Raw genomic sequence first — 19,495 nt, forward strand, 5'->3', positions numbered from 1 at the left:
CGTGCACAGGGATAAATTCTAAGTGTGCCTGCAGCACTGTAACACTATGATGATTCACACCACTCATTTTCAGTTAACCTGCTTACTATCATAATAATTATTTGTTTTAACTCTTTACTGAATGTATTTTAAAAGGTAACTATTGTCAAACAAGGAAAATAAAAAATTCCAACATAATTTTGTGATTTTACAAAGCATAATATAACTAATAATTTTCTTAAATTACTGTGAGGCTCTGTGAACTTCCCCTCCCCCCCCCCCCCCTTAATCGAATTCTTGAAGGGGCTCAGGCCCCCTCAGGCCCCACGGAGTTGGCACCTGTGCCTATAGGCAAACTATCTATATACATAATTAAGTTTGTACAGAACCCTCTGAGTGCATGTCCTACTCACACTTGTCTGGTTTTTATGGATGACATTGCACAACTGAATCAAACTGCGTAGGTGGAGGAGCACTTGGAGTGAGATGATATTTGGTGAATGGACTGTCTTTCCCATCCTCTGACTCATATCCCACCAGGCACATACGCGATGCGTAGTGGAGACATACTGCAGCACATACACCTGCAGCAGTGGCCATCCAGCAGTTGTCAACCACACTGGTGGAAGAATGGAATGCCACCACAAGAACTCCATAACAACCATGTGGCCAGCATGGCTGCACATTGTAGAGCAAGTAGTGCTGTCTGTGGTGATCACACACCCTATGAATAACCATGCCCTGCCATTTCTCTCTCTCTCTCTCTCTCTCTCTCTCTCTCTCTCTCTCTCTCTCTCTCTCTCTCTCTCTCTCCCTCTCTCTCCCACCCCCTCCCAGATTCTCGCCCCCTCTTCCTCCTTCACCCCCCTCCCTACATCTCTTACCCCTTCTCTCTCAATCTTATTTCCCCTCTCATTCTCCTTCCCTTTTTGCTTATATCTCCTCCCTATGTCTGTGCCTCTCCCCCTCCCACTCTCCCTTCATACTCACTCAGCAGGTTTGGTGCCTGTGAGGATGACGGTGCTGAGGCTGGGTATCTCTTTGTTCCGCAGCTTCCCCGGTTTACTGCTTCCCAGTTCTGGCAAAAGTTTCTGCAGCCTGTCATAACCACTGGCTGTGGCCACCAGACCACGAACCTCCACCTGCAACCAAATTAATGCTTAGTTGTGCTCACCCCATTGGCAAGAGCTTATCTACTACATAAACAATGTTTGTTTTCCAGCAAGACACAGGTCAAAAATGGATCACAAATTTTAACAGTTATTAAGTTGCATAATTTTTCCCTGGTGTTGTTGCTATGGTATTCAGTCCAAAGACTGGTCTGATGCAGCCCTCCACGCTACTCTATCACATGTAAGCCTCTTCATCTCCAAATAACTACAGCAACTCACTTGCTTCTGAATCTGCTTACTGTATTCACCTCTTGGTCTACCTTTACGATTTTTACCGATCACACTTCCCTCCAGTACTAAATTGGTGGCTCCTTAATGTTTCAGAATGTGTCCTATCAACTGATCCCTTCTTCTGGTCACGCTGTGTCTCAATTTCTTTTCTCCCCAGTTACATTCAATATCTCCTCATGAGTTACATGATCTACCCATCTTATCTTCAGCATTCTTATGTAGCAACATTTTTCAAAAGCTTCTATTCAATTCTTATCTAAATTGTTTACCAAACATGTTTCACTTTCACACAAAGTTACACTTCTTACAAATACTTTCAGAAAAGACTTCCTAACATTTAAGTCAATATTCGATGTTAACAAAGTTCTCTTCTTCAGAAATGCTTTTCTTGCCATTGCCAGTCTACATTTTATACCCCCTGTACTTTAGCCATCGCCAGTTATTTTGCTGCCCAAATAGCAAAACTCATCTACTACTTTCAGTCTCATTTCCTAATCTAATGTCCTCAGCTCCTCACCTAATTTAATTATACAACATTCTGTTATCCTTGTTTCCCTTTTGTTGGTGCTCATCTTATATTCTCCTTTCAAGACACTGCCCATTTTGTTCAACTGAACCTCTATGACCTCTGCTGTCTGTGACAGAATTTCAATATCACTGACAAATCTCAAAGTTTTTATTTCTTCTCACTGTACTTTAATTCCTACTCCAAAATTTTCTTTGGTTTCCCATACTGCTTGCTCAATAGGCTACAATCCTGTCTCCTCCCTTCTCAACCAGTGCTTCCCTCTCATGCCCTTGCCTCCCTTCTCGACAACTACTTACCTCGCATGCCCCTTGACTCCTGTAATTGCTGTCTGGTTTCTGTACAACTTGTAAATAGTCTTTCACTCCCTGTGTTTTACCCCTGCTATCTTCAGAATATGAAAGACAGTATTCCAGTCAACATAGTCAAAAGCTTTCTCTAAGTCTAAAAATACTATAAACATAGGTTTGCCTTTAATTAATATGTCTTCTAAGATAAGGGGTAGGGTCAGTTTTGCCTCAGGCATTTCTACATTTCTCCAGATTCCTAACTGATCTACCCCAAGGTCAGCCATCCTGATTTAATTTTACCACAATTTCCCTAAATTATCTCAGGCAAATGGCAGGATGAATCCTTTGAAAAAGGCATGGCCGACTTCCTTTTCCATCCTTCCATAACCCAATGGGACCAATGACTTCACTTTTTGGTTTCCTCCCACAAATCAACCAACCAACCACAAGTTTTTTCATTCTTTGATAAATAATTAGTGTTAGTATTTTGGAACAATGACTTACTAAACTTACAGTTCAGTTTTATTCACACTTATCAGCATCTGCTTTCTCTGGAATTGGAACTATTATATTCTTCTTGAAATCTGAGGATATTTCATCTATCTCAACATCTTGCTCACCAGATGGAAGCATTTTGTCATGGCTGGCTATCCCAAGGCTCTCAGTAGTTCTGACAGAATGTCGTCTACTCTCAAGGCCTTGTTTCAACTTAGGTCTGCACTCTGTCAAATTCTTCATGCAGTATCATATTTCCCATCTCATGTTCATCTATGTCCTCTTCCATTCATACATTTGTCCTCCTGCCATTCCTGCTTAGCAGTTTTGCACTTCTTGTCAGTCTCATTTTTTGGTCATTCCTATTCACTTTCACCTATTTCATTTGCTGCATTTTTATATTTTCTCCTTTCATCAATTAAATTCAATATCAGCTGTGTTATATAAGGAGTTCTTCTAGATCATGTCTCTTTACCTATTTGATCCTCTACTGCCTTCACCATTTCATCTATCAAAGCTACCCATTTGTCTCATTTTCCCTTATTCAATTGTAATTAAAGACAGTCACCTGATTCTGGCTTGTGTAGCCAACCTTCATGTGCATCTACATGTACTAGCTCCTCAGACATATTCTGAATTGATTTAGCAGTAAACAGTGCACTTCTGCAATGATGTCAGTGAAGCAACAATTAAATATTTCAATGTATTAGTTGAATGCTGTTTCACCAAGCATACTGTTATAGACACATTGGCAGTGAATGCTCTTGAATTGTTTTGCATGAAATAACTGGAGGTCTTTTTGATAGTTATTAGTTCTCTGAAAACAGATTGCACTTAACTGTTCATACACCTGTCACAAATTATGGTTTGGCCCAGTAATTCATGTAGTACTAATTGCAAACACGAGTTAGGTGGCGCAGTGGTTAGCACTGTGGGCTCCATTCAGGACAACAATGGTTTGAACTCACATCCGGCCATCCCGATTTAGGTTTCCTGTGATTTCCCTAAATTGCTTAAGACGAATGCTGGGATGGTTCCTTTGAAAGCGCATGGCCAATTTCCTGCCCCATCATTCCCTAATCCAATGGGACCAATTACCTCACTGTTTTCTCCCCTCTTCCCAAACCAACCAACCAACTGACTAATTGCAAACTACACTCTTATTTTGACATAGTTCAGAAGATCCTCATGTAATTCTAGATCTACAAGGTCCAATGTTCTGCAAGTTCCTGGACCAAAAGCAGCCATGACTCACCAGAAGGATGGAGCATTTCAGAAGAAACCTCTTCATCATGGACAGACTGTAATCCACACTCTCATTATTGATGTTGAACAGTGGAGTTTGAATTGATTAGTCCTGCACTGCCAGTGGTTTCCCATCTTTCTGTTTCTGTCTGACTGCTCCAACAGATTTCTCAGATTCCATTCTAAGACCTCTCCTAACTCTTCCAGTTTGGATGAAAATGAAAACTGATACACTTCTTGCCAGAGTACTAGGAACAGACTGCAGTGTATAAGGCAACAGAAGCATGTGCCGTACATGGGACACACTTTATATGAAGATGCTTCAGAAAGTAAGTTACACATGTTGTCCCATGCTAAGACCACTGTGCAACAAAAGTGGCACATTGTCATAAGAGTGTACATGTTTCAATGTTTCCTGCAGGCATTGTTCTGCTGGGACATAGGAGGAGCATCACAGTTTGCACAAAGTCACCATGAAACTCTGCTATATAGGGACTAAATGCAAAGCTGCATCAGCGGCATGAAAAGGTGCCAACAACTTGACCGAGGCCACACAGACATAGGTCATGTTCATTGCGAAGTCCAGATAACGTATCACTGATGTCCATCTTTTTGGCAAGCTGAAAAAACATCCGGGAGAAAGATTTTCCTGTGATAGGGAAGTTCACACCGTGGTTCTCGAATGGCTCCAAAATGGATTCTAGCAACAAGAAATTGAACCACTAACATGGTGTCCCAACCATTGAGTTGGAGACAATGCTGAAAATTACTACCGTGTATCTGTGTTATTCTAAAGTGTAGCACAGCTTTCAATAAAAGTTACATGACATGTGACAATGATACATAACATCAAGAAGGAGAAGAAGTTTTATATATTGACTACGGCAATTCAGCCCAGAAGTTTTAATTAATGAATGATGCATAATTTAATTTATGAAGTCCTCTTGTGCCAACTTATTCGTGAGTTACCATTTGAATGACACATGAATATCAATGTGTGTAATTGACTTAGTGCAGAAATGCACTGATTACAGTTAAATCAATTTCAGGACATGTTAGAGCAGCTGATACATTCAGGCACAGAGGCAGGTGCAACACGGATTTTAGGCGTATTTTTCTAATGCCCACATATTTCATTAGGAACAGACATTGGACTGGAGATGGATGAATATAGAAATCAGGCATGACCTATTCAAAGGAACCATACCTGCATTTGTCTTAAGCTACTCAGGGAAGTGCAAAATCCTTAAGCTGTATGACTGGATGCGGATTTGAACTGCCAAGCACCTGAATGTGTTACAGAGTGTGTCAGCTCACTTGGTGGAAGACACAGAGATGGCTGGAAGAGTATCAGATGTTCAGTTACCCACACACCAGTACCTTGTCCAGACAGTGCCTTAATTTGGCAGCCTGGTAGCTGGACCTGAGAAAGGAGGTGGTCGACAGACAGAGGGCTGGTAACTTGGCAATGTGGTGCTCCAATGTGGTGGTCTGGTAGACAAGGTTGGGAAAGGGGTGTTAAGTGGTGGACCGATGAAGGGCTGGTACATACCTTGGAGAGGCAGTGCCCTAGTTCAGCAGCCTCATAGCCCGGGTTGAGGCAGACAAGTGCAAGCCCAGCACGTGCAGCTGCCAGTGCCGTGACGTACCATTCGAGGCAGTTGCCACCCCACAAGCCCAGCCGGTCGCCGCGGGACAGCCCCACCGACATCAGACCTGCTGCCAGTCGGTCCACCTGCAACAACACACACCTGATGTACCCTCGTCTGGAAAACAACAAAGGAGGCTTATGAGAGGGCAAGCTGTCATGTATCTGTTACAAATAACAGTGTCTGAGATGTAGCAGTTTTCACAATAACAACTTTACAGTATCCTGCTATGAATTCACTCACAACTAGAAGTCACAAGTATCAAGTAGCAACTAAATATGGCATTTAAGATTCAACACCATGTACCAACAGATGGTCAAAGTTCATATTTATTTTTAAGAACCTTTTGTCACACCACCAAGTCTGGCTGCAATTTTGGTCACAAACAGAAGTAGCAAATTGTAATTAAAAGTAGCATTTAAGCAGTATAACATTAAATGCCATCTGTTGACTGATGTTCGTACTTCATTCTAAGAATCTTGTGTCTCATGCTATGGGTATATAACATACCAATGGTAGAAGAAATGAATAATGAAATTAATTTGCTCTGGGAAAATGTTATGCTTGGGGTTACACCTTGCAGCAGTACTGAAGTATTATTCAGTTGAGAGTTCTTTCTTTCTTTGAATATGTACATCTTTCAAAAGAACCATCATTGTTTAAACAGTTAAGTTTTTACTGAATGTATATAACACAAGTGCCAGCATTTACACGTAAAGTGAACAAAATACCTCTTATGGATTTCAAGGGAATTTTTTTAAATCTTTCACTAATAAAATTTCACTCATGTTATACATTTGTGATCATAAAACAGTTTCTGTAGGGTTAATGGTTAATTTAAATATAATAACTTATTACAATCCTGAGCATAAATTTACCAAATGTTATATTTCTAAGCTTTTAGCTCAGTGATTAATGGTACCTGAAAACCATACAATGTACTTTTGTGAAGTTTGATACTGCAATTTTAGTATATTGAATTATGGAAATTACAATTAATATTTTCTTGCACCATACTGAACATCATCTGGATCATACTGATCTTTTTTTCCTCTCTTGGCCCCTGTTTTTTCTGTATCACCTCTATTGTGCATATCACCTCTTATATAATGTGAATATTAGCCTATTCCTATCACACAATAGAACTATGTGTCATGGTTTTTTCAAATGTATTATGCACACTCTAACTTCTTTATATACCTTGGTTATATTTTTTATATAAATGTTCCTTGCTGCAGGCACAACAGATACACAGAAGTAATTCAGTTACTGTAATTTGTCAATCAGTTTTTAAAATAATCAAATACATTATGTACATTTCCATACATACATACTATGGTATCATGAAGAAGATATTTATATCTGCTAAATCAATACTAAGTAAGTTTCTGTAATATACTTTTTATTCTTCACATAAATGTACATCCCAGGTCTAAAGATTTATAATATCCGTAATTTTGTAGGCTTCTGAAGATGACAAATTAATTTGTCAAAACCAGTTAAGCATAATAAAATTTATTTGCAGCTGATGACCGAATTTTATTCTAAAAAAATTTTAAATTAGCAATTTCTGCTTTGTGGATTCTCTTTCTCCCTATTTGTATCTAGGATTTTTCGGTACCTATTTGGACTAGATTTTACACTCAATGCTTCCAAAAAATCCAGTTTCCTTGTTAAATTATCATTCAAGCATAAAATTGCACCATAAACACCAAATTTATGGTTTGTAATATGAGAAAGTACAGTTTTTGATGACTGTGCCCAAATGACAGAGGTTACACATTCATTTAAATTTTATTTTTTCCTGTGAAGACATTTCTCCAACACAATATCTTTACAAAGAACTCTGAATATAGGTCTAATTTCATTCATTACTGCAGCAGGTAAAGAATGTTTGTAGTCATATGTTACACATCTACTGTGTCAGGATCATTTGGGCAAAGAAAATGCTGAGGATGTCCATCTGTGGAAAGCTTATAGAAAAAGATCGCCAGCACAGTTTTCTTCACATTTTATAACTTCCCAATATTCCTTCTTATGGCCAAGCCATAACAATTCTTTAATCTATCTATTTCAACATTTGTTAGGCGACCTTATCTTCGAGTACCAATTTTGACTTTTCTTTTAATAATCTTCTCAACTTTGACCCCATTGTCTTATGCACATGCCCAATGCATTGCAATTGTGACACTAGGACCATAGGGTCCTTCTGTACATATCCAGTCATAAGCCTTGCTGTTGTCATTCCCTAACTACTGTGTGCATTCAACAACTCTACTTGCCACAAAATGATTAAAAATTCTTAGAAGTCCTGTTACTTTCATTCCATTACTTGGACCAGCATAATACTTTTGACAGTTGTGTTCACCCTCTTTCTCAGTTTCACTGCCACAAGTCATAAAGTCCTTGCTTAGAATCTATGACAGTTACCTTGTCAGTATCAAATGATGCAGCCATGACAACACCAGCTGGGATTAGTAGAGACTGAGATAAAGCATAGCCACATTTCTGCCAGCTGCTGTCAAAACATACGCAAATATTAATACTTTCACTTTCATGACTTTCCTTGAGTGCTTCTTCAGCTGCTTCCTTCACTGAGATGTTACAGACTTCAGTAACAGCAGTTACAATAATTTCATTATACTGGTATGTCATAAATCTTGCTGGTCGATTTGGAATGTTAAGCATTGCACGAAAGAGTTTGCCTGCCTCCATCCATTTACCAATGATCTGAGCCTATAAACTAGCCTCGTCTTGTTTCATACAGATTATTGCTTGCCATTTGTGATGACATTGTTGCAGCAACTGCTTCACACTATGCCAAATTCAGTGTCAGCTTTGACACAATGCCTTGGTGAAGTCACTGATTCTCTCCCAAAGATATGTCTCCACCACATATTCTGCACACAGTATTTTTGGAAATAAAATCACAGAACATGCTGGAGTTCACAACCATATTTGTAAATGAGTGTTCATCTCCACAAGCTGAATGCGCTAAAACACCTTTAGGATACTGCTGTTTGTTTCTTGAGGTACTGAGCTTCTTTACAGTTGACATTCTACAGTCCCTTCAGTGAGCTCAATACTGACCTTGAGAGAGTACTACTTGAAACAAAGCCATGACATAAGAAGTCACTGTCACCAAGTTAAACTAGGGCAAAGTGTCAAATTGTTCTGCTACATATAAAAAGTACAATTACCATTGATGTACACTATATGACTCTGTATGTGTTCAATTATAGTTCACTGTTAGCTATTGTGTGGTACATTCTACCCATTCCCTCCAAGGAATACATCTGCTGACAAAATTACACTTCTCAAAAATCTTACCTCTGCGCAAAATATTTTTTTGCTTTCACTTTTCATATTTTGTTTTCTGAATGACAAAACTATAGAGTGATACAAAATGATCAAAACACTGACATTAAAATTTTCTTATTATAGTTACTTCATCAGATATTTCACACAATAACACATGTGATACAATGTGCATTTATCTCTACATGTCACAAGAAAAGTTCTGTACACATCAGTAGGCTACAAAACTGCTAAACCATTGTTTTGTTGCTAATTTCAGCTACAAAAAGGGGAAAAACCTTTAATGTTAATATGAATCACTTAACATGTTGTTATGTTGCCAGTTTAGAGGTAAGAATTTTGGAAAAGGAAAGAGGTGCTCAAATTAGTAACATGTGAACATCAAATTTTTATTTTTATTTATTGTTTTGCTTCATTCAATATGTATTCACATGTTATACATTGGCAAATGTAATTAGCTTCCTCAGTCTCTGCCTCATGCCATGGAAGATACTCTGTGCAGCAGCTGTTGTTTTTCTGTGTGCGCCTTTAACCTAATCTGAAGGTACACAGCAGCAATATGTCGTATTAACTATGATTCATGCATGTCTTCACAGTCAATGGTAGAGACTAGATTATGCACTTTGCCAAATAGATTGATTTGTTCACAAAAGAAACGACAAACAGAATTAATAAGGTTGTCAAAAAATGGTTTGATTTCAAGGTAAATGTCATGAGAGCAGAACAAAAGCCTTTTTCTGTGTGCTTCCCTATTTTAAACACTGCTGCAGATAGGTGAAGCAAACCACCCCTGTTAATCATAGTAAAGGCAGGTTGACTTGCCACAGGAGTCTTGCAGTAAGTGTGATCATTTGGGCACATGTAGGGTACAGTAATAAGTTCTTCACTTTCAGCACATGTTAACATTTGTATAATCTTTTTTCCCAACATGTTGTGATATATAATAAATAATATTATCCTAGTATTCACTGAGTAGTGCTGAATTAAGAGCCTCAAAATAACTAGTATCTTCAATATCATCAGTGAACTTATCATTTTGCTCCTTACGGCTCAATCCACAAACACTGAAAGAATTCACTTTCTCAATGTCATCTACATTATTCTTGTCACTTGCAGTAACATTGTTCTTGAGCAACATTGTTCTCAAAGCACATTGGAACTGTAATGTGATGGGATTATTGTTTCAACCTAACCTAGATCTGATGCATGGAAAAAAAGAGTTATAGATGATCTTCTGAGACTTTGTATGTTAAAAAATATTTTAGAGGTTCAGTTGACCCATTAGGTATGTCAGTCTTTTCACCTTCGCTATTACTAGTATCAGCTGAAGAATAGGATGCTACTAGTAATGGAGACAAGAAAAGAAACACATGTTAAATTGGTATCCCATACATCAGCTGACCTAGATACACAAAGTGAAGAACATATATAGTGCTAGTGAAGGCGAAAAAGTCTACATACATTAAATTTGTATCCCATACTTCAACTTAAGAATCGGATATTAGTGCTAGCAAAGGTGAAGATGTCAACATACATTAAATTCTAATGCTAATGAAAACAAAGATGTTGAAATACATTACACTGGATTCCCATACCTCAGCTGAATTATGTGAAGGCAAAAAAGGTGACATACATAAATTTGTATACCATACTTCAGCTGACCTATATAGGTCAACTGAAGTATGGGATGCAAATGCATTTTTTTCTCCTTTGGTACTAATAGTATCGACTGAAAATTATCAAAGTGTTACTAACGACAGCAAAGAACCCGACAACAGTCAAATTTCTGTCCCAGTCTTCAGTTGAACTATACAGGTCAAATGAAGGATAAGATACTGGTGCTAGCAAACGAAAAAACATTGCAACATATGTAACATTTGTATCCTGTTCTTCAGTTCACCTACATAACATTCACATACTCATATATTCACACATATATAACATTCGCAGTTCAACTGAGGTAAAGGATGTCAATGTCATATATGACACTTCTTTCGTCTTTGCTAGCACTAGTATCCAGCTGGCATATATACATTGAAGCGCTAAAGAAACTGGTATAGGCATGCATATCAAATACAGAGATGCGTAAACAGGCAAAACATGGCACTGGGGTCTGCAACACCTATATAAGACAACAAGTATCTGGTGCAGTTGTTAGATCAGTTACTGCTGCTACAATGGTAGGTTATCAAGATTTAAGTGAGTCTGAAAATGGTGTCATAGCAGGCACAAGAGCAATGGGACACAGCGTCTCCAAGGTAGCAACAAAGTAGGGATTTTCCTGTACCATCATTTCACGAGTGTACCTTGAATATCAGGAATCTGGTAAAACATCAAATCTCTGACATTGCAGCAGCCAGGAAAAGATCCTGCAAGAACAGGAGCTGACTGACTGACTGGGTTGTTTGTGGGAAGAGACCAAACTGTGAGGTCATTGGTCTCATCGGATTAGGGAAGGACGGGAAAGGAAGCCGGCCTTGCCCTTTCAAAGGAACCATCTCAGCGTTTGCCTGGAGAGATTTAGGGAAATCACGGAAAACCTAAATCAGGATGGCCAGATGCGGGATTGAACTGTCATCCTCCCGAATGCCAGTCCAGTGTGCTAACCCCTGCGCCACCTCACTCAGTGCAAGAACATGACCAACTACAACTGAAGAGAATCATTCAGCGTGACAGAAGTGCAACCCTTCCGGAAATTGCTGCAGATTTCAATGCTGAAACATCAACATTGTTAGTGTGCAAACCATTTAACGAAACATCATCGATATAGGCTTTTGGATTCTAAGACCCACTTGTGTACCCTTGATGACTGCACGACACAAAGCTTTATGACTCATTTTGACCCGTCAACACTGACTTTGGACTGTTGATGACTGGAAATATGTTGCTCGATTGGACGAATCTTGTTTCAAGTTGTATCGAGCAGATGGATGTGTATGGTTATTGGAGAAAACCTCATGAGTCCATGGACCCTGCATGTCAGCAGGAGGCTGTTCAACCTGATGGAGGATCTGTAATGGTGTGGGGCCTGTGTAGTTGGAGTAATATGGGACCCCTAATACGTCTAAATACGACTGTGACAAGTGACACATACAGAAGCATCCTGTCTGATAACATGAATCCATTCATTTCCATTGTGCATTGCGACAGACTTGGACATGCCTTGCAATGTGTTGTTCAGACGAGATCACGACCCTCTCGTACTCTTACGGATTTATGGACAGCTCTGCAGGATTCATGGTGGCAGTTCCCTCCAGCACTACTTCAGACATTAGTCGAGTTCATGCCACGTTGTGTTGTGGCACTTCTGCGTGCTCAAAGGGGGCCCGACACAATATTATGCATGTGTACCACTTTCTTTGGCTATTCAGTGTAGGCCAACCCACATACGGGATACAGATTTCTCGTATGTATGTCTTTTCGCCTATTATAGTGCTAGTGTGGACTGGAAAATATCATAATATTAGTGCTAGCGAAGGAAAAAAATGCAACATTTGTAAAATTTGTATTCCGTACTGCAGTTGACAAACCGAAACACAACACAGAACAATGCAATTCGACAAAAAATTACATGAGAAACGACAAATCCAATGCAACATAAAAATAAGACGCTAAACGTACGATACACAAACTCCTCCTGAATAAACCAATGCTGGCCTTGAGCAGTGGCGGATACAGAAAAACATCAAGGAGGGGGCGCTAAAGATATCTTGAGCTACCTATACTTTTATTATAATAAAAAATTAATACTTCACAATCAACTGATCACTCTCACTCTGACTAATCTTCACACTTGCACTTGCTACAACTAAGACTTTTTACTTAGCCTGTTCATTCTTCAGTCTTAATATTTGTGCTTCTGAATGTAAACTAGCTTCTCATTCGGGGAAAGGTTCAAATGGCTCTGAGCACTATGGGACGTAACATTTGATGTCATCGATCCCCTAGAACTTAGAACTAGTTAAATCTAACTAACCTAAGGACATGGCACACATCCACGCCCGACGCAGGATTCGAGCCTGCTACGCTGTCGCGCGGTTCCGGACTGAAGCGCCTAGAGCCACTCGGCCAATGCGGCCGGCTTATTCGGGGAATAGTCCGTGTTTATAACGCTACGTATGGAAGGTTCTCTGTACAAGAAAACAGAATACTCGCGACTTTTCTCGAACAAATCCCAGACAGAGTAGCGTATCGAAATCACTAGACTGGCCGCTACTTTTTCCCCGTAGGTATGTGTTAGCTACCTATCGTATAAAATACGATGTCACGGACCCATGTGCTACATAAGTTCAAATGGCCCTGAGCACTATGCGACGTAACTTTTGAGGTCGTCAGTGGCCAAAAACTTAGAACTAATTAAACCGAACTAACCTAAGGACATCACACACATCCATGCCCTAGGCAGGATTCGAACCTGCGACCGTGTAGCGCCTAGAACCGCAAGGCCACTCCGGCTGGCGTACTACATAGGAAAGTACAACTACTCGATAACTCGATTCAGTCGAGTCGACTGACGAAACAAACAGATAGCGTTCGCCACGCAAGGGTGAGGGGGGGGGGGGGGGGAGACGCCCCGCCCATCCCCCCCCCTCCCCACTCGCCTAGCGCCTCTGGCCTTGCGAGACGTCAAACCCACAAACAAATACACAAAAAACACATCATTACAAAAAAAAACACTAATGCACATATATATAGAAACACATAAACCCCGAAGTTCAATCAACAAAATGAACTAAAATAATAAAAAAGATAACAACAGAAAAAACATTACTTAACATAAGAAAATGAAGAATAATGCATACCAACCCCAAAAACTCCAATATCTTAACTATTGCGACCAAACTCACCCTAGTCCTTAATTATCATTTACCCCCCACCCCAAAATGAAATTGGCGAACAAATTTTGGAGGGTACATGTTGTACCGATATACCGCACAAAATATTAAAACGTGCGACAAAAAATCAGATGCAAAACAAACTAAAATGAAAATGATAAAGAACTCTGAAAATGCAAGTGGAATTAGCTCTCATAATGGTACCGTAATTTATAATAAACTGAAATAATAATGGTACAAACAGACTCTATAAGATAACTGTATAGTATCTCTATGCTAATAGATTATTCTTTTACTCGCTGACGAAAGAAACTAATATACCAGCGTTATAACTCACTCTCTTGGTCCTAGTGTTGAAGCTAACGCAAGCTACGTCGTCCATTAAGTATTGCAAGTTGTAAATTTTAAATAACATATGATAATTTATGCTGATTGTGTATTTTTTTCTTCATATGGCTAGTGACCTTCATGCAGAAATAAGAATGTTATTTGTAAGGTTTTCAGCACGTTGGATAAACGACAAGAACTGTCGAACAATCGACCATTCTTGGCACACATCTTGCGTAGGAAATATTTTATTTTAAATTTCATTGCGTTCCGTCATCAATGGACGTATCATAATTATTGAGGAAAAGAAAGTGAAAATACTATTGTATGTTGTATGAAAGTAAAATTGTATGAAAGTAAAAAGTAAGAACATTCCATTAAGTTCGCTTCTCGGCAAGACGACGATTATTACGTTATGAAAAATGGGAAATACTTTCTTTCAGTACAAGATGTCTTTTAATTAAATTTCACAACAGTAAAGATTTCCTGCAGTTATATTTTAATGTGATAACACGGCATACAATCCCTGAGATTGTTTTTTTTTTATTATTCTTTTGTGAGAGTGAACGCTCCACGTAGATATTAGTTTTAACAAATATTAAAAGCGCCTCACGCAATCCTACATTAACAAGGCGGTGAGTAGCGCGCTGTTGAATAATCAGAGAAGTTTTTTTTTAATCAAAGTATACATTCAGGTCCGACATATTTGCATGATTCTTGCGTCCGCTCCGCCAAATAAGTGCTCTATTCACGCTCTTACCGGGCGTAAATATCAGTATAGTTGGGCGGTAAGATCTTACACTCTTTTCCTCATATTCATTGAGCACACCGTAAGAATGCTTAAGACGGTGTATGGACCTGAGCGGTATCGGCACAATGTGCCCAGCAGGTTTAAGCAAACACTTAAACGGGAAATATGTATCGGGTACACTACTCCTCCCAGAATATTCATATATATGGCTCTGTAGTGTCGAAATGGTCATTTTCCTCTCCCTACAACAGATTTTCTGGGCGACCAATAACCCTCTATACTACTGGTACAAGCCCCAGTAGTTGAAAATGGTTCAAATGGCTCTGAGCACTACGGGACTTAACATCTGAGGTCATCAGTCCCCTAGAACTTAGAACTACTTGAACCTAACTAACCTAAGGACACCACACACATCCATGCCCACGGCAGGACTCGAACCTGCGACCGTAGTGGTCGCGCGGTTCCGGACTGAAGCGCCCAGTAGCTGAACTTTGGAATTCAAGCAAGATGCTGAAAACCCCTAGAATGCCTAGATGAGAAAAGCCCAACTGAAATAACTACAGAACTCTCGGCCAAATGATCTTCAATTAATTTCACCAACGCTTTCGATTAGGAACTACTTTAAAAACTACTTCATCACACTCTGGGCTTGAAATTATTGCCCCCCTCCCTCGCCCCCCCCCCCCCAACCCACAATACCACCGCAGGTTCCCCCCTTTTGTATTTGGTTTTGCAAAAAGCAGGCTTATCGATTTCAGCGATAACATCGCCCAGCCCCCCTCCGTCAAAGGCCCCGTATACTTTATACAGAGTGCTTCAGAAGTCGTGGTCAATATTCAGTAATATAACAGGAATGATCATTCGAAACAAAAAAGTCAAGTAAACATGGGGTCTACAACGCACCTTAAGAGCTTCTTGATCTTCGATACTGTGAAACAAATCTCTTCTACTGGAAGCTCTTTGCTTTCCATATTTTGGGAAGTGGTATTATGGACCAAAACAAGAAAAAAATGTCCAATAAACATGTGCTCCAAAATGCATATCTTGAAAGTTATGAGCACTTGTTCATTAGAAGAATTGTGTTTCAAAATAGTGAAGATGAGCAGGTGCTCATAGATCTTAAGTAATGCGTTTTAGGGCACATGTTTACTAGATTTTTTTTTCTTGTTTTAGTCCATACTACCATTTCCCAAAACATGGAAACCTAAGAGCTTGCAATAGAAGAGATTTGTTTCACAGTGTCGAAGATCAAGAATTGCTCATAGCTCTTAAGGTATGCGTTTTAGGCCTCATGTTTACCTGACTTTTTTTCTTTCGAATGATTATTCCTGTCATATCCTTGAATATTTACCTTCACTTCATAAACGCCCTGTATATTCCCCAGATACTTCCCTACAAAAAGAGCACCAGTCTAGTATGGTACTCTCTCATACAACATAAATGCACACATAGCCACACAGGATACTTTGAACACCAACAGTATGTAATTTTTTATTATATCTCTCCAGACCAGCTTCGATTTCTCTAACCATGTTCCTCGTCGAATTGAACACCATACTCGATCTTTGGAACACTCAAGATGAATAAACCATTAGCACGACGAGCTGACACACTTATCAGGCGAATATGTTTGCCTCACTCACACCATCGAACATAATCAACAGTAAGGCCACATAAGCCTTTGAGTAGTCGGTCCAGTTTAATACTGAGTCACTGGGTTCCTTTTAGCCACTCACCTCATTTATATTTACACATTTATTTACTCTGAATTTTAGTTTAGGCGAAAATTTCTCTATTCGTAGCATTTTCATAAAAACGTAAGAAACCAGAGAAAATAGAAATTAGCACTTACTTCTATTACAACGATGATCACTAAGTACAAACTATAGCAGTATATCCACCGTGGATGACGAACTGCGACTGTGATTTAAATTGGCGTTTATCTGGTAGTAAATATGCGACCAGTCGCTTTTTACGATTTATTCAACCATGAACATGTTTTCGAGTCACTGCAGGCTCATCTTCAGATGGAGGGTTGTTGTTGTTGTTGTTGTTGTTGTTGTTGTGGTCTTTAGTCCTGAGACTGGTTTGATGCAGCTCTCCATGCACATACAGTAAAGCGCCATGCCCTTGGGAAAAATTACGGCTTAGTTTCCCCTTGCTTTCAGCCGTTCGCAGTACCAGCACAGCAACGCAGTTTTGGTTAGTGTTACAAGGCCAGATCAGTCAATCATCCAGACTGTTGCCGTTTGGAGGGTTACGGAAACATTATCTTGTGGATCAAGTGTAGCTAGATGCAGTATTGGTGCTGAGTGCCCTGCCTTGCGGTGTTCACAGCAGATTGCTTCTTATAACACGCATTATTAAGCTATGTACACAAATAAACACAGTATGTAGCTACACTTGGTTTTACAGTCGCCAGTGTAAAACAATAGCGCTCGAAAACAAAACAAATACGATCGGGACGAAGGGTATGAATACTAGATACAGGGAAGGAGAACTTGACATGATACAATACAAGCAGTAAGAATATCAAAATCGGTGCAATTTTCTCTGGCTGGCACAAAAAAGGAAGAACGGAATTTTTAATATTCATTTACAGTGTATTTCACATTTAATTATCGTTGCTGCTGTCGTCTTCAGTCCTGAGACTGGTTTGATGCAGCTCTCCATGCAACCCTATCCTGTGCAAGCTTCTTCATCTCCCAGTACCCACTGCAACCTACATCCTTCTAAATCTGCTTAGTGTATTCATCTCTTGGTCTTCCTCTACGATTTTTACCCTCCACGCTGCCCTCCAATGCTAAATTTGTGATCCCTCGATGCTTCAGAACATGTCCTACTGAACGGTCCCTCCTTTTTATCAAGTTACTCTGTAACTGCAATACAGGGTGTTACAAAAAGGTACGGCCAAACTTTCAGGAAACATTCCTCACACACAAAGAAAGAAAATATGTTATGTGGACATGTGTCCGGAAACGCTTAAATTTCCATGTTAGAGCTCATTTTAGTTTCGTGAGTATGTACTGTACTTCTTCGATTCACCGCCATGATTTCATACGGGATACTCTACCTGTGCTGCTAGAACATGTGCCTTTACAAGTACAACATGTGGTTCATGCACGATGGAGCTCCTGCACATTTCAGTCGAAGTGTTCGTACGCTTCTCAACAACAGATTCGGTGACCGATGGATTGGTAGAGGAGGACCAATCCCATGGCCTCCACGCTCTCCTGACCTCAACCCTCTTGACCTTCGTTTATGGGGGCATTTGAAAGCTCTTGTCTACGCAACCCCGGTACCAAATGTAGAGACTCTTCGTGCTCGTATTGTGGACGGCTGTGCTACAATACGCCATTCTCCATGGCTGCATCAGCGCATCAGGGATTCCATGCGACGGAGGGTGGATGCATGTATCCTTGCTAACGGAGGACATTTTGAACATTTCCTGTAACAAAGTGTTTGAAGTCACGTTGGTACGTTCTGTTGCTGTGTGTTTCCATTCCATGATTAATGTGATTTGAAGAGAAGTAATAAAATGAGCTCTAACATGGAAAGTAAGCGTTTCCGGACACATGTCCACATAACATATTTTCTTTCTTTGAGTGTGAGGAATGTTTCCTGAAAGTTTGGCCGTACCTTTTTGTAACACCTTGTATATATATGGTATGTTGGCATTTAATACATTCCAAAATTTCTTTTTGTAAACTAAGATAGTTCTGCCAGTAACTATATCTCTCTTGTTAATTATATTTTTAACTTTGTCTAACAGATCTGAAGATGGGCAGGTAGCCTGAAACCAGGCATTGAAAATAAAAATAGCCATGAAAGACTGAAATGCCATATTTTTATTAGAAGACGTTGCCTTGACTCACATCGCCGTAGCTGTGGCTTTCATCATAAGGAAAAATTCGGAAGAAAGACATGGCAAAAATAGAATCTGCTGGGTTCGGCCCTGACTTCAAAGAAGGGACTACGAAAAGGATTGTTGTTCCTTAGTGACGAAGAAGTTGAGACTGGAGGATACTCCACAATTTAAAATTTTGTGAGAATGGTTCAAAATGGCTCTCAGCACTATGGGACTTAACTTCTGAGGTCATCAGTCCCCTAGAACTTAGAACTACTTAAACCTAACTAACCTAAGGACATCACACACATCCATGCCCGAGGGAGGATTCGAACCTGCGACCGTAGCGGTGGCGCGGTTCCAGACTGTAGCGCCTAGAACCGCTCGGCCACCCCAGCCGGCTTTGTGAGAATGAATGCAGCTTGTTCCGACAAGCTATTGTCCTTCATTGAGCGCAATATTCGCCTGAGAGACACCGTTATGAGGGAATCAGTTGCGCCACGCAGAAGGCAAGACTTTAATTTTCTGAGCATATTTTTTCATATTGTCATAGAAGAAGCTGCGTAGCACCGTGGTTTAGTGGTTATGATACTAAACTGTTGCATGGAGGATCGTGAGGTCAAAACTCACCTGGACTGTATAGTTGTAATTTCTATATTCGGTTCGAGCACATTCTAGAAGTATCCACAAATGTCAAGTACCATTGTACTGGAATGGTCGGTAGCTTTATATATACTGTATGTGTCCTGGCCGGAGGCAGTTCGCTCCGCGCTCTTGTATGTGCAGGTGCTGAATAAACCTTCGCTAAATGAAGTTAGCGTTCGTCATTC

General features: G+C 39.9%; 1 protein-coding gene across 1 annotated transcript in view; it reads right to left on the reverse strand.

Annotated features, from left to right (window-relative positions):
* The window catches only part of LOC126278040 (medium-chain acyl-CoA ligase ACSF2, mitochondrial-like), a 225,979-nt gene that overhangs the window by 81,400 nt on the left and 125,084 nt on the right, over positions 1-19,495 (reverse strand). The window contains exons 3-4 of the mRNA XM_049977795.1: positions 5,491-5,673; positions 970-1,121 (exon numbers count right to left, since the gene is read on the reverse strand). Of these exons, the coding sequence (XP_049833752.1) occupies positions 970-1,121; positions 5,491-5,673 (335 nt within the window). The remainder of the gene's footprint in view (positions 1-969; positions 1,122-5,490; positions 5,674-19,495) is intronic.

Source organism: Schistocerca gregaria, chromosome 6, assembly GCF_023897955.1.
Source record: "Schistocerca gregaria isolate iqSchGreg1 chromosome 6, iqSchGreg1.2, whole genome shotgun sequence".
NCBI lineage: Eukaryota > Metazoa > Arthropoda > Insecta > Orthoptera > Acrididae > Schistocerca > Schistocerca gregaria.